The 16,626-nt window shown below is 26.4% G+C and overlaps 2 protein-coding genes across 3 annotated transcripts; both read left to right on the top strand.

Annotated features, from left to right (window-relative positions):
- Positions 1-3,670: 3,670 nt before the first annotated feature.
- Positions 3,671-12,964, top strand: LOC145844762 (U11/U12 small nuclear ribonucleoprotein 25 kDa protein-like). Of its 2 annotated transcripts, none has more exons than XM_082952194.1 (2): positions 3,671-3,735; positions 12,407-12,964. In XM_082952194.1, exon 2 carries the CDS (start codon positions 12,409-12,411, stop codon positions 12,829-12,831), a length of 423 nt encoding a protein of 140 aa, XP_082808320.1. In that variant the 5' UTR covers positions 3,671-3,735; positions 12,407-12,408; the 3' UTR covers positions 12,832-12,964. The 2 variants fall into 2 exon arrangements, with proteins under 2 accessions (XP_082808320.1, XP_082808312.1); XM_082952186.1 differs by lacking the exon at positions 3,671-3,735 and adding an exon at positions 12,047-12,110.
- Positions 12,965-13,399: 435 nt separating this feature from the next.
- Positions 13,400-15,233, top strand: LOC145844903 (charged multivesicular body protein 7-like). The gene is made up of 2 exons (XM_082952326.1): positions 13,400-13,570; positions 13,915-15,233. Exons 1-2 carry the CDS (start codon positions 13,414-13,416, stop codon positions 14,979-14,981), a joined length of 1,224 nt encoding a protein of 407 aa, XP_082808452.1. The 5' UTR covers positions 13,400-13,413; the 3' UTR covers positions 14,982-15,233.
- The last annotated feature ends 1,393 nt before the right edge of the window (positions 15,234-16,626 follow it).

A 16,626-nucleotide genomic window follows, 5' to 3' on the forward strand; every position in this document is an offset into this window, starting at 1 on the left:
GCAATACTTTTATCTTGTATGTTATTATAATTACACTTTTATACTGTCCTGGACAAAACGTTAAAAGGTATCCGTGGTGTGCGACTCGATAACCGAAAGGTTCTTTGTGCATTAAGTCCTAGGACCAAATATTTTGAGTGTTGTTTTGTCGTTCAATAAACTGATAATATACCGTATTTTGTACATAAGTTAACATTTTATGCAATACTTGTTTAATGTTTTTTTTATTTACTTTGTACTTTACAGCCCTTGTAGAATAAGGGGAAAAGTTTTTTTAATCAACCGGCTAGATTTTCAAAAAGAAAATTTTATTAGCAAAATAATGAAGTAGTAGTAATTTAAAAATCTCTTAATAAGCAATACTATGTAAAAAAAATAGCAAAAAATTTACTAAATGTATTTCTTATACGTTTTACCTTGATAGTTTAACAAAATTTAGTATTAAATCTTCAGAATACAGGAGACTTGAATTTGACCTCATCACTTCTTTTAAACTAGTTGAAGGTTAAACTACGATTAATATTCAATCATTTTTTTAACCTTTAGAACTAATTACTTACTGACAGGAAAAAAAACATGCAAGCATCATTTCAATAATGAGGCTTAATAATAAGGCTTGGCATAATTTTTTTTTATCGAGTTGAAATATGTAACAAACTTCCAAATGAATTAGTTTCTTGTAAAAAAATTTTAGAATTTCGATTAGAATTTAAAAAGGTTGACTTAAATAAAATGCTTGTTACTAAAACTAATTTGTAACTTAACGTTGATTTAGTTTTGATATTTAGCTTAGTCCACAGTTCAATTTTTTAAAGCAACGCTTTTTCTCTACTAATAATAAGTCCTTTTTCAATATGTTTAATGATTATTTATCTGGCCACTGGCCAGTCTATTGTTAATGTGCTTAGTGCTTTAGGTTTTTATTTGTGTTGTTAGTCAGTGCGTTTAGATATTTCATGTTGATCGTTCTACATAAATAAATAGTGATAAATAAGTATAAGTCTGTGGTTTAAAATTTTGCTTTTTATGTTAATATATGAACTTAAGTATTATTTAATTTTTATCTTTGTTTTAACAAAATGAACATTTTGTGTCTTTTTTTTTGTTTCGTCATGTGTCTTCCTGCTTAAGTGGCCTAGGTTTTGGTGCCTAGGTCCATCATATGGACAATAAACTTACAATAATAATAAATATATCTTATATGAAACCTCATCGTTGTTTGTTTTAACTATTTTTTTAGATACAAAAAATGCCGCAGGCAAAATCCGGCTTATGTTGTAGAATGTAGAAATTTTCATACTATGTGCGCAGTGAAACACCGTTAATAAAAAAAAAGTATTTGCGCTTGTTTTGTTTAAGTTATTTAATTTTATATACAATAGTAAGAACCCGTTTTTTCATGGAAGTTGCAAACTGTTATTTAAAACTGGTTGCTGACCTCTGAAAAACAGGATAAACTTTGGGATGTTTATGCTTTATAGATATGAAGACTTAACGAATTTAAGTAAACTTTAACCTTACCTACTCTAATCTCGCTATTTTTTTTTTGATAAAGTTTTGTTTACAAATTAATATTACCTACCAAGCTTTAAGACAACCGAGTTAAGTAACTTATTTAAGTTGTTTTATATAAAAGATTAAATTAAGTATTATAGTTATAAGAAGAATTCATAAGTAAGAAAATATAAGGATTAAAAAAAATAAATAAAAGTCTTAGAAACATCATATGTAAATAGATAGCTAGTTTACTTCAAGGTCTGAATGAGCTGACAAAAATGCTGACAAGAGCGGAAACAGCAAAAAAAAAATCATGTTTTTTTTTTATTTTAATTATTTAACTTAAATTTTGATTAACTCTCAATATTTTTGTGAGAGGTGGACAAGGTTATAAAAAAATAATAAATAATAAAATTTGCTGGTTGATATTTTTATCTCAGACTGACCGTTCAGTGTACTTTCCTAAATGAATTATTTACTGTAAGTTTTATAGGAACGGGTCAGAACAGCACGGGTGACACTTTAGCACAGAGTGACACTTTAGCACGGAATGACACTTTAGCACAGAGTGACATTTTAGCACGGAGTGTCACTTTAGCACGGAGTGTCATTATAGCACAAAAATGATTTTGCATTTTTTTCTTTGCTTAAATCACATAAGGTACTGTATTGTTTAAAAATCTAAAAACTAACTATGCAACATGTAAACTAAAATTAACAAGCTTTTAATGAATTACAAATTTAAGCTTTACTTAAAACTAAGAAAAAAGTAAATTTAAAAACTTTATTAACTTGTTTTGTTATTTTATTTTAGATGAAAATATTTTGATACTTTTACTTTATAGTTTTTGACATAAAACTATTTTAATAAAGCTAGCAATAAATACAAGCTCTAAGATTATTAAAACTTTTTTTAAATGCTGTAACTAATTCTAATAAGACTAAACTTTAAGCGTAAGTTTTAAATAAAAAGTGAGAAATATAAATATTAAAATTTTTCTTATTTCATTTTAAGCCCATAGTAAAAACTTTATTAAAATTTTTTTAAGACGATATTTTTAAAAGTGTTAGAACTAATTTTCACAATTATTTGTTTATTAAGTTAATTATTTTGGATAATTAAACATTTTTAAAATAAACATTTTATAACATTTAAAATTATTACGTGCAAAAATTTCACCCCGTGCTAAAGTGACGCCGTGCTAAAGTGAAACTCCGTGCTAAAGAGTCACTCTGTGCTAAAGTGACACCGTGCAAAAGTGACACTCCGTGCTTAAGTGTCACCCCGTGCTAAAGTGACGCTGTACTAAAGTGACACTCCGTGTAAATTGTCACTCTGTGCTAAAGTGACGCCGTGCTAAAGTGTCACTCCGTGCTAAAGTGTTACCCCGTGCTAAAGTGACGCTGTGCTATTCTGACACCTACCCAAGTTTTATACAGTGCTTTAATTAATTAATCGAATCAAATTATTCTTTTGTAATCCTACCTTCTGACTTAACATACTAGACAGGTTTTCACAACCATTGTTGCCAGAATGCCAGATATAAATAATTCAGAATAGTGAGCAGACTTTGGTTTGCTTCTTAATAATAATGTCAAAGACAAAAGTAGTTTTGCTTATTGCAGTACTTTAACTTTTCCGACTTTTAAAATGTTTCTCAAAATCTATGTTGTAAAAAATTAGAATATACATACTTCAGTGGGTCTTTTAAAGCAAAGGTGTTTCTCCTAATTTTTGCTGGTGTTTCCCCTATTTGCCAAATCATCATTTTTTTTATTTTTTTATTTTTATACTTTTAACCCTAACCCACCTTACCCAAAATATTTTATTCTTTTTATTTATATCCTTAACCCTAACCTACTTTACTCAAACATACTAAAAACTAATTAAAACATAAAAAAATTACAATTTTTTATGCTGACTCAGCAAATATTTAGGGATTTCCGTCACATCAACAAAAGGACTCGTTTCAGTTTATACTCTAAACTTTAGAGTCTAAATATTATTTCTTAATATGTTTTTATTTAGTTTGTGGAGATGTTTGATATTTTATTTGTAATTCAAACAGTTTTAAGTTCTCTAACATAACAGATTTTAACCACAAATAAACTACACCTTAGCTGAAAAAATCAACAGGTTCTAAAACAAAATTATTAATTTATTCCCCTACCATGAGACTATGCATGTGCTGATGGCCATAATTTGAAATGCTCTGTTATGTTCTCCTAGATAATTAGGTATGTTTTACTTAATTAGATAAGGATAAGTTCACCATACAACTAAAATTTACCAAACAACTAAAAAATTATTAACTAAGTAATTTTAAAGTAATTCATTTTTGTATGTTGACCACTAGATTTACATTGCGATATTCAACTTTTTAAAAGCCCTCATTAGAACCCCTACTCCATCATTCCACAAGTTAAATTTAATTGATGATTTAGTATGTTTTATATTTAAATGTGACTGCATTTCTAAAAATATGACATTTCAAGTTCCAAAATTGCAAAATCTGATAATTCTGAGTTTTATCGTACATTATTACTTTTTATTATAATCACAATCTTTCTTTACTTCTACATTTTTGTTTTTTCAAGGCCAATTTACTTTTTAAGTAATTTCATTAAGATAATGTTAAACTAAATTTTAAAATTTTCTAATACAAGTTTGTTTTTAGCAATTACAAATTATCTGTTTAATTAGGTAGAATTACAGGTGATGAAAATTACAGGTGGTTTATTAATTTACATTAATTCTAGTTTTACAAAACTCAAAACAACTTTAAAGAAGTTGCTCTGATTTTAACATTTTAAAAACCTGAATTCTTTGCTAAATAGATAAAACTGATATATCTATGATAACATTAAAAACATTCAAACATAAGTTTTAAAAAAAAAATAGATAAATAAAAATATCATTTTGATAAAAAAACAGGAGGTCATCAGGGGGTACAAGATATATTTGTACAAAAACTAACCGTAAACTTACTTCAAAGCTTGCTGTATTAAATATATACTTTTTCCCAACTTAAGTATTGTTCTTTTATGTATTTCTTATGGTAAAAATGAAGTAGGACTCTGAATCGAGAATTAAATTACTATACAGACAAAACAAATACTTACACTTTTACTATTAACTGAAATCTGTTTGTATAAGAAAAATACTTTGTTGGTGTGTCAATACACCTTATTTAAATAAACATAGACAAAAGCTATAAAACTTATTAATGTAACTTCCATTAATTAGCTTACAAAATTTTATATATGACTATTCTACAAATTTTGCTCTAGCTTTTTTTTATCAAAATATCTAAAAAATAAAAAAAATATGATTCTCAAGACGACAAAATTAAACCTTCATTTTAAGTTTTGACTTAAGCCTTTATAGTTAATCAACAATAACTATGTTACTATTTTTTTGACTTACTAAATAAATGTAAAGGAATATTAAAGTTTTTATTAGTTTTATAGATTTTTCAAAATTTATTAAAGATTTTTGAAACACATTTTATCTTGACCTTTATACACTATAAAAGGTATAAGAAGTAAAAGTTTCCTAAAAATTATAGATTAAGTTTTGAAAGATAACTAGTAGATATATATCTTTTATTTAAAAATATTTATGTTTTTATAAGTAGATTTTTTATTATTCAAATTATTATAACTTAACATTTTACACTACTTCTAAACTATAAATTTTTAGACAAACACCTTAAAAGTTTAAAAAACTAGTGTCAAATAATTTTTTTTAATCTTTTTAACTATTACAGATTAGTTTTTTATTAGTAACCTAAACATAAGAACGTTTATATACTGCTTTTCATTGATTTAAGGCATGGGTTGTCATTCTTAAAACAAAAAAAAGAAAAGACTAGATTCACCAAAAAAAATTCTTTGTGGGCTTGGATAAAAGTAAGAAGTCTTTTGCAACTATTGTATCTTTGAAATTTTTAATATAAGCTAAAGAAAGTTTATACAAGAGCAAATGTAAAATGAAATAAACATTAAGTAGACACAATAAACTCACAAGGAAAGTAAAGAACATGTCTATACAATTTTACATAAGGGCTTAAATTAGTTGCTTATTAGCTAAAACTATGTTGTAGGTTAAAAACATTTGCTTTGCTGGTCACAGTTTTCTAACCCCTGTTAATTAATTTACTTAGACTTTTATTTGAAAAAAATTCTTCACTCTACAATGCTATATCTATTAGCAAACGTCAATTTTATTATTTAAAACTTGTCACTCTTTGTTGCAAAAATGTCAGGTCAGTATGAGTGACCAAAAACTAGCCCGAATTTATGGTAAAATACAAAAATAAGTTGTGAAAGCCTAAAATAAAGAAAATAAAATATTCAAGCTTGCAGGCTTAAAAACATAATAGCATCTAGAAAAAAATCAAGTAAATAGTTATTTTCAACTTATAAAAACTAATCTGTAATTTTGACACCAAAAAAAAAACTGTCAACAATTCTAATAATTTCTATTATATAAGTTGTGAATATTTATGAATAGTTTTAAGAATTTGAATTGGCAGAACTTGAATTATCGTGCACTCAATTTTGTAATAGAAAAGTGTTAATTAAGTATAATAATTAAAAAAGTAGTTCTGTTCTGTTCACAAAACTATCTTAAGATATTACACACAACTATAACAATAACACAAACAACTTAATCAGAAATTTAACATGACTTGCGTAAAACTTATTTTATCCTCAACTATTAGTTTTAGCTCTATAATCTACAACCAAATTTGTACAAAGACCTCTAATAAATATCAATTTAATTAAAAAAAAAAACAATTTTACTTCTTAATTATTTTCAAATTATCAAAAGCTTTTAACAATACTTAAAAGTCTTTTCTGGTTTATTTGTTATACCAAAGTTTCTCTTTAAATAAAAAAACCATCCAAAATTAGAAAAAAAATGTGATAAGTTTAAAAAAATGAACAATATACTGATAAAATTAGCAGGGCTACTGATGAAAATTCTTAGACAAAAAGACAAAAAAAAAATGTTTCATATGAAAAAGAATATAAGTTTAAGAAAAAATAAATTAAATTAGTATGAAATTAAAAAAATATTTCTAAACAACCTAAATTTCACACAAAACTTGAAAAGGAGTTTTCAAAATGGCCTCTTAAAGCTCAGACATGGCTGAGTATTTTTTCATATATTTTTAATATTTCCAGTGCTTTCTTATGAAAGAGAACTATTCCATAATTTTCCAGTTTTATAGGAATTCAGAGTTATGAAAGTTTTGAATTTTTTGATTTTAATATTTTTATCCCGCACAAAAACGTGTTGACGCCTTTTTCAACTTTTCTAAAACTTAAAAATACAAATACTAACTTGATAATTTAGTTAGAGTAAACAGAAAAAAACATGCAACATGTACCATTTTACAAAAAAAAAAACTATTTAATAAAAGATTTTGTAATCAAGCACATTAATGTAATAAAAAAAACAAGGTATAGGACAGTTACAATAGACTTAAGTGAATAATAAAAAACAATAAAAAAAAAGTTTTAGCACTGTACAGATAAAAAATTTATTGAAAAAGGTATTCTACAAAAGTTTAAGAAATGTCATGATCAGTTTTAGTGACTAAATAATATTTAGAATTCTGAACAGTTAAAATTTATAAACTTTCAATCAAAAAAAAAAGAACTAGAACCTTATTTAGTATAACCAAAAAAGCATGATTCTACTTGCTTTTTAAACATAACTAATAAATACTAAAATGTTAGGGTGCTTACGATTAATTTATTTTTAGACATTTTTTGTTAAATATAATCATTTGAACAAGAAGTTTTCAGCTCTCTGTTCAACAGATAGCACATACTTGCCAGAAATAAAGTAGCACTAACTGTAGCTTTTCAATAAAGTTTAATATATCTTGATTTTATTACTTTATCTTAAAGTTTTAAGTTTAGTTTTGTCCTATGCTAATTTAGAAGAAGATACGAGTTTTTTTTCAATTTTTTTGTCTAGCCAAGTAAAATAAAAAAAAGCCCTAGTGATCAAAAGCTAGCATGAGTAAACTAAGACGATTCAACCAGAGTTTATTAAAAATTCTTGATAAGGTGCAATAGACTTTTATTTATATATAAATATTAGGTAATACTTTCTACCTACACTAGCTATGCTATAACATTTGCTTAAAGATTTTTTTGTTTAACAAAAAAGAATATTTATGAGGATAGAATAAAAAAAATTATCAAAGTAATTAAATTTTGTGTTATTTAGTTAAAATGCTTATTGTGTTGTAGTTTAATTTTTTTTACCACCATTTAGAACCAACACAAACAGAAAAAAAAAACTTTTTGCATTAAATTTTTAAAACTTTTAGTTAGGGTATTTATTAAATTTTTTTACTTTTATAAAAGTATGTTTTGTAGCTATGTTTGTTAACAATATAATGGTATACTTGCATTCTTGATTTAAACAATGTGTAAATTAAGTACAACAAATAAAAGTCTATTGCACCTTATCAAGAATTTTTAATAAACTCTGGTTGAATCGCCTTAGTTTACTCATGCTAGCTTTTGATCACTAGGGCTTTTTTTTATTTTACTTGGCTAGACAAAAAAATTGAAAAAAAACTCGTATCTTCTTCTAAATTAGCATAGGACAAAACTAAACTTAAAACTTTAAGATAAAGTAATAAAATCAAGATATATTAAACTTTATTGAAAAGCTACAGTTAGTGCTACTTTATTTCTGGCAAGTATGTGCTATCTGTTGAACAGAGAGCTGAAAACTTCTTGTTCAAATGATTATATTTAACAAAAAATGTCTAAAAATAAATTAATCGTAACCACCCTAACATTTTAGTATTTATTAGTTATGTTAAAAAAGCAAGTAGAATCATGCTTTTTTGGTTATACTAAATAAGGTTCTAGTTCTTTTTTTTTTTTGATTGAAAGTTTATAAATTTTAACTGTTCAGAATTCTAAATCTTATTTAGTCACTAAAACTGATCATGACATTTCTTAAACTTTTGTAGAATACCTTTTTCAATAATTTTTTTATCTGTACAGTGCTAAAACTTTTTTTTTATTGTTTTTTATTATTCACTTAAGTCTATTGTAACTGTCCTATACCTTGTTTTTTTTATTACATTAATGTGCTTGATTACAAAATCTTTTATTAAATAGTTTTTTTTTTTTGTAAAATGGTGCATGTTGCATGGTTTTTTCTGTTTACTCTAACTAAATAATCAGGTTAGAATTTGTATTTTTAAGTTTTAGAAAAGTTGAAAAAGGCGTCAACACGTTTTATATTAAATATTAAAATCAAAAAATTCAAAACTTTCATAACTCTGAATTCCTATAAAACTGGAAAATTATGGAATAGTTCTCTTTCATAAGAAAGCACTGGAAATATTAAAAATATATGAAAAAATACTCAGCCATGTCTGAACTTTAAGAGGCCATTTTGAAAACTCCTTTTCAAGTTTTGTGTGAAATTTAGGTTATTTAAAAATATTTTTTTAATTTCATACTAATTTAATTTATTTTTTCTTAAACTTATATTCTTTTTCATATGAAACATTTTTTTTTTTGTCTTTTTGTCTAAGAATTTTCATCAGTAGCCCTGCTAATTTTATCAGTATATTGTTCATTTTTTTAAACTTATCACATTTTTTTTGTAATTTTGGATGGTTTTTTTTTTATTTAAAGAGAAACTTTGGTATAACAAATAAACCAGAAAAGACTTTTAAGTATTGTCAAAAGCTTTTGATAATTTGAAAATAATTTAGAAGTAAAATAGTTTTTTTTTAATTAAACTGATATTTATTAGAGGTCTTTGTACAAATTTGGTTGTAGATTATAGAGCTAAAACTAATAGTTAAAGTATAAAGCTAATTGAGGATAAAATAAGTTTTACGCAAGTCATGTTAAATTTCTGATTAAGTTGTTTGTGTTATTGTTATAGTTGTGTGTAATATCTTAAGATAGTTTTGTGAACAGAACAGAACTACTTTTTTAATTATTGTACTTAATTAACACTTTTCTATTACAAAATTTAGTGCACAATAATCCAAGTTCTGCCAATTCAAATTCTTAAAATTTTTCATAATTGTTCACAACTTATATAATAGAAATTAATTTAAAAGAATATACGTATGTAGGTATAATTAATACCTACTTACCATTTTTTTTAATTCTGCAAAGTTTTGAATATTTTTATAGATATGGCTAAAATAAGTTTTAGAATATACTTTTATTTTGATTTTTAAATTTCTCTTTTAATAGCTTTTATTTCCAGTTTTTTTTTATAGTCATAATTTTATTTAATAGACCTACAACCGCTGTTTATATTTTGAAACAATCTTTAATACTTACAGAGATATAGCTTATTAAACATTTTTTAAGAATTTGACTTGTCCAAATTTGATTTGTCATGTAACCTATCAAATTGGCGTGCTATTTTAATAATTTTATATACCCTTCTTCACCTGTTTCAAATAACAAAAAAAAAAACAAAGTAAGAGGTGAAGATATTAAAAGTTGATTAGCATCATTATTTATATTTTCTATTTTTGCCTAGGTAGTTTTAGATATATAACAAATAAAGATTTTTGCAAACTATGTGTGAAAATAAGTTTAATGTGTTTATTTTTTAGATAACTTCAAAATTTTAGTAAAACTCAGAATTGTTGACAGTTTTTTTTTTGGTGTCAAAATTACAGATTAGTTTTTATAAGTTGAAAATAACTATTTACTTGATTTTTTTCTAGATGCTATTATGTTTTTAAGCCTGCAAGCTTGAATATTTTATTTTCTTTATTTTAGGCTTTCACAACTTATTTTTGTATTTTACCATAAATTCGGGCTAGTTTTTGGTCACTCATACTGACCTGACATTTTTGCAACAAAGAGTGACAAGTTTTAAATAATAAAATTGACGTTTGCTAATAGATATAGCATTGTAGAGTGAAGAATTTTTTTCAAATAAAAGTCTAAGTAAATTAATAAACAGGGGTTAGAAAACTGTGACCAGCAAAGCAAATGTTTTTAACCTACAACATAGTTTTAGCTAATAAGCAACTAATTTAAGCCCTTATGTAAAATTGTATAGACATGTTCTTTACTTTCCTTGTGAGTTTCTACTTAATGTTTATTTCATTTTACATTTGCTCTTGTATAAACTTTCTTTAGCTTAAATTAAAAATTTCAAAGATACTATAGTTGCAAAAGACTTCTTACTTTTATCCAAGCCCACAAAGAATTTTTTTTGGTGAATCTGGTCTTTTCTTTTTTTTGTTTTAAGAATGACAACCCATGCCTTAAATCAATTAAAAGCAGTATATAAACGTTCTTATGTTTAGGTTACTATTAAAAAACTAATCTGTAACAGTTAAAAAGATAAAAACAAATTTGACACTAGTTTTTTAAACTTTTAAGGTGTTTGTCTAAAAATTTATAGTTTAGAAGTAGTGTAAAATGTTAAGTTATAATAATTTGAATAATAAAAAATCTACTTATAAAAACATAAATATTTTTAAATAAAAGATATATATCTACTAGTTATCTTTCAAAACTTAATCAAACTATAATTTTCAGGAAACTTTTACTTCTTATACCTTTTATAGTGTATAAAGGTCAAGATAAAATGTGTTTCAAAAATCTTTAATAAATTTTGAAAAATCTATAAAACTAATAAAAACTTTAATATTCCTTTACTTTTATTTAGTAAGTCAAAAAAAATAGTAATATAGTGATTGTTGATTAACTATAAAGGCTTAAATCAAAACTTAAAATGAAGGTTTATTTTTGTCATCTTGAGAAACATTTTTTTTTTTTCAGATATTTTGATAAAAAAAAGCTAGAGCAAAATTTGTAGAATAGTCATATATAAAATTTTGTAAGCTAATTAATGGAAGTTACGTTAATAAGTTTTATAGCTTTTGTCTATGTTTATTTAAATAAGGTGTATTGTACACACCAACAAAGTATTTTTCTTATACAAACAGATTTCAGTTAATAGTAAAAGTGTAAGTATTTATTTTGTCTGTATAGTAATTTAATTCTCAATTCAGAGTCCTACTTCATTTTTACCATAAGAAATACATAAAAGAACAATACTTAAGTTGGAAAAATATATATATTTAATACAGCAAGCTTTGACGTAAGTTTACAGTTAGTTTTTGTACAAATATGTCTTGTACCCCCTGATGACCTCCTGTTTTTTATTAAAATGATATTTTTATTTATCTATTTTTGTTTAAAAACTTATGTTTGAATGTTTTTAATGTTATCATAGATATATCAGTTTTATCTATTTAGCAAAGACATCACGTTTTTAAAATGTTAAAATCAGAACAACTTCTTTAAAGTTGTTTTGAGTTTTGTAAAACTAGAATTAATGTAAATTAATAAAAATTTTATTAATAATTTTTTATTACTTATAATCGAAAAAAAGTTTTTGTTAAAAGTATGTAATGTGTTTTTTAAGCGTTTTGATTATACTGAATCTAGTGTTTCATAAAGTAGGCATTACTTAAGTAAGTAGATTTTTTATCAGAGAAGAATATGATCAATTTAGTTAGTGAAAGTCTCAAATTAGTCTTAATATGAGCTCAAAGAAAGATAATTTTAAACAGGTTTATAAACTAATTTTTCTGTAACACACAATACAAGTAATAAACGCTTTTACTTACACATGCTTTGTAATATAGTTTTTTTTATTATCTTGTTTTAATTTGAATGTTTTAAAATGTTCTTTGGTTGGTATAAAGACTAAAACTTGAGTAAATAAAAAATAACTTGAAATAGCTTTAATGTGAATAAAGCTAGTTTTCAAAAGCTAACCTTATAGCATATTTTCCAAATGTATGATATTTCTTAATACTGTGTTTAGCTTTCAGTGCGTACATATGATTGTGTTATTATCTAACAGAAATGACATCAGAAGAAATTACTTTCGAACAAGCAATGCAAATTTTTCACGTAGAAGTAAAAGAAATGCTGAAAGACCCTCTCTTGTCAGACCTTCATGAAAACATCGCTTTGAGTGAACTTAAAACCAAGCTGGCTCACGCCTACGGACAAGCCCTGACATTATCAGTTGTCCGGGGAGATGGTCAAGTGTACAAGGTCGTAGTGGAAAGGGAGGCGACTGTGGCACAGTTGAAAAGGGCCGTAAAGGATCATGTGAACCTCAAGCTGAGTAAAGAAGGCAGTTCTTGTAAAGTGAACTGGAAGTATGTGTGGAAGAACAACTACCTTGTTTATGCTGGTCAAAAACTAAAAGAAGATAAAAAGAAACTGGCAGATTATAATTTGTCTAACTATTCTGAAATTACTTTTATTCAACGATCATGATTTATAATGTATATCTTAAAAAGTCAAAGTGTCTTTGACTGCAACAATTTTTGGTGAATATTTAAAACTTTTTAATATTTTTTGTAGTTTAGTATTTAATACTGTAAACTAGATAAGTTACATATAAGTTTAATTTAGACAATCATATAGCAGTATTAATATATATGAAAGCTTAAATTTTTCTTTAAAGATAAAATTTAAACTAAGTAGTTTGTTTTTATTAAAACAGTGTTTTAGTATAATGTTTTTGTTTTGGAGCATTAAGTACTTGAAAAAATAAAATTTTCATTTAAAAAGAAGTTTTAATAGCAATATAGATTTTTATATTGTATGCATTTATCATTTAATTTAAATTCAAATATGTGTTTTATTATTATTTTAAGTCCAAACAAATTAATTTTTACTTGGTTATATTAATTATAAACATTATTTACTTTACCAAATTTTTACCTTAAATTACTGTTTAAAGCACTTTAAATTTGCAAGTATTAATTTACTAAGAAATCCTTTATTTTTAGACATATATAAATTATCAAAATGACTAAGTACGTATACCCTGAATGTTGGAATGACAATGAGCGAATGGACTTTTTATTCTCCGCCCTTGAAAAAAATATGGATTCAGTTGAGTACAAAACCAAAGTTGCTTTCATTTCAGAACTGGTCATTGATTTATTCTGCCAATGTGAAAAACTGGAATTAAGCTATGATACAATCAAACAAATGATCAGTAGAAATGGTTTGTAATTTTTTAGTTTCTATTTGAAAAAGTGTTTCTTTTCCTTATATATTTGACTCATATATTTATTTTTGGTAATTTTTCAACAAGCCATGATTTACTTATTGAAAGTTTATGTATATAACTCTATTCAAATGTTGGAAACAAATTTTTTGAATGTTTTAAGGGAACAGTTTTGTTTTTCAAATGCTTGTAATAGACTTAATTTATAAAATTCTTTTTAAAGAATTTTAAAGCTATTGTTTAATAGTAGTTAACAACTAAAAATTAGTAACAAATACTTTGTAAACAACTTTCATTTGCTGTGCGTTGTTTTTTTTACACTTTAAATTAAATTTTTACAGGTTTAGTTCCACTTGGATTGAAAGAAGTTTTGTTAAAGCTTTTCAAAAATGGTGACTTGGTCACGCATGACCAGTTCTTGTCGCACTGCGCCAGTGCTGAGCAAGGCTGGTTGTCATGGGGTGTCGGCTTAACAACCAAACCAATCACTTGGGTTTGCAGCACAGTCATCAATTCCCTTCCAATTCACGACCCCACAACAGTTGTCACAAACAACAGACTAGTGTCAAAGAAGGCCGTCAAGGCTAAAAGTGTCAAACTCCTGGACCACTTGAACTCACTCGTGACCAAGGTTCCGCAGGTGATGGACTACAATGAGTTTCTTGAAGCTTCGTCGAAATTTATTGGCGACAACAGCTCTTTAGCACTTGTCATGGCTCTGATGAAGGCAGAGAAGAAAATATTGTTTGAAACTGCTGCAGACGGCAACTGCGTGAAAGTGGTCAAGTTTGCTTCCGCCCAAAACTCCAATGTGTCGCCCCTAACCGAACCTGAAATAAGCTCAGTCCAGATGAACGCCACGTACAAAATGGTGCAAGCGGAAAAAGACAAGCTGGTGGCGGAAAGAGAGCAGCTTGACAAGGAGATCCGGAGTCTGGTGAGGAGCAATCAGAAGATGAAGGCCCTTCCCCTGCTCAGGAAGATGAAGCGGGTGGAGAAGAACATCGAGGAGAAGGAGGGCGTGCTGCTGAACATGGAGGTGCTGCAGGACAAGCTGGTCCAGTGCAAGACCGACAGAAAGGTGGTGGAGAGCCTGAGAGTGGGCAACGACGCCATGAAGCAGATGCGGAAGGACATGGGCGTTGATGACGTGGAGAAGGTGATGGATGACGTTGCAGAGACAATTGATCAGGGCAACGACATCTGCGGCCTGATGTACAACATGAGCATGACCTCGCAGCCGGAAGAAGACGAGCTGGAAGCCGAGCTTCAGGAGCTGCTGAATGAAGATGTTGTCTTGCCAACGGTGCCTGCAGCGTTACCAACCACGACTGATGTCACTGAACCCAAGCAAGTTCCTGCTAAAAAACCAACTGAAGTTAAGAAATCTCGACCAAGCATGCAATGATTTTTTAATTTTCTTGATTTTTAAAATTTGGAGGATTAGGAAATTTTTAAAAAATTATAATTCAATTCAAAATAATATTTTTTTCATTCCTTTTTTTTAGCTTCAGTATTTTGTTTTTATACTTTGAAAGTAAATTTTGCTGTAATTGATATTTTTTACATTATATTATACTTTAGAACTATTATGGTCAAAAATTTTTGGTAAAATTTTTTTTTTATGTTTTATAAATATTTATCGACTACAAGTTTCTTTGGGTGAAAAAAATCATTCAAGTTACTTAAAATGTTTAAATTTAAATTGTGCTGTTATAAAACCTTTTTTCATTTGATTTAAATTGGTTGTACGTTAAATAAGTGTTTTTACCACTACAGGAATTTTTGTGGAAAAATCATTTTTTTAAAGCACAAATTCGTTTTTTGTTTATCGGTTAACTTTTACAATGGATAAAAATATATTTAAAGCAGTATGTAACTTTGTTGAAACGTAATTTAAAACAAACACATTTTTTGAAAAAAAGTATTTTTATGTAAACTTAATGATAGGCTACTTTGTATTTTGGATTAGAATAAAAGAAATTTTTAGTTTTTAGATGAAATAGGTATTTTACTTTGAAATGCTAATACTGAAGTTTTTATTTTTTCTTCATTAAAAAAGGTTCATTTTTTTTCAATTTGACAGTTAACTTTCATTTTTCCGATTTGCAGTAGCAAAAGAACTAATGATAGTTATACATGTAAACTAATTTACTTTTTTTTTATTGTTACAAACTTGAAGTTTAGTCTGCAAGTTTGATTTCTAATAAAGATTGTAAGTCCTTACTATAAAAAAAAATTATAACTGTTTGAATAAACTACCCTTTCAAGTCAACTGCTACATAAGTTTATTAGTTATATATATACTTATGTAACCTTCTACAGAGCCCACTTGAAAGGATTTTAAACAATTTATTGGAAAAGAACGATTTTAAAAATACTGGTACATATGTTTCATAAAGTTTTAATATTTCATAAAGCTTTAATCATCAGCCAGTTTAATTTAAAATAAAAAGCACTTTACTAAACATAAATGCAAAACTTATGCAAAAAAACAGTATGACGTAATATTGTTCATTACAAAAATTCAGTACAAAAATCGATCTTCCATCTAACAGTTAGATTCTAACTAATCAAAATCTAAAATCTACAAAGACAACAGTTAAATAACTATAAAATACTTCAAAATTTATTGTATTTTAAAAGGAACTTTTTCATATGTCGACAGGACGATATGAATTCACTCCTCTTATTTAAACAACCTTGTATTTTTAACGCATACATAACGACTGTTGATTCTTTTAAGCACAGCCCACAAACAAGGTTATTACCATCTGCTATTGGCTGCGCTTTTTTTATCAACTCCCAAGTTAATTTAAAATCAATGTTTTAAGCTTTAGGCCTCTAACATACTTCGAAAGCTCAGTCTCATTTTCGTATACATCAAAGATCTTTAACGAACATAATATGCAAATCAGTTATTCATGTATGGCGAATTTGGAGAGATTAATTAAGTCACATAATCAAAGGATTTTAAACAAAAGTAATTTGATCAAAAATCTGTGTAATTGCGCTGGTGGCTGTAAATATCATTTGAAAGGCAGGGTTGCCAC

The sequence above is a fragment of the Thalia democratica genome, chromosome 1, assembly GCF_965202585.1.
Source record: "Thalia democratica chromosome 1, ktThaDemo2.hap1.1, whole genome shotgun sequence".
Taxonomy (NCBI): Eukaryota; Metazoa; Chordata; class Thaliacea; order Salpida; family Salpidae; genus Thalia; species Thalia democratica.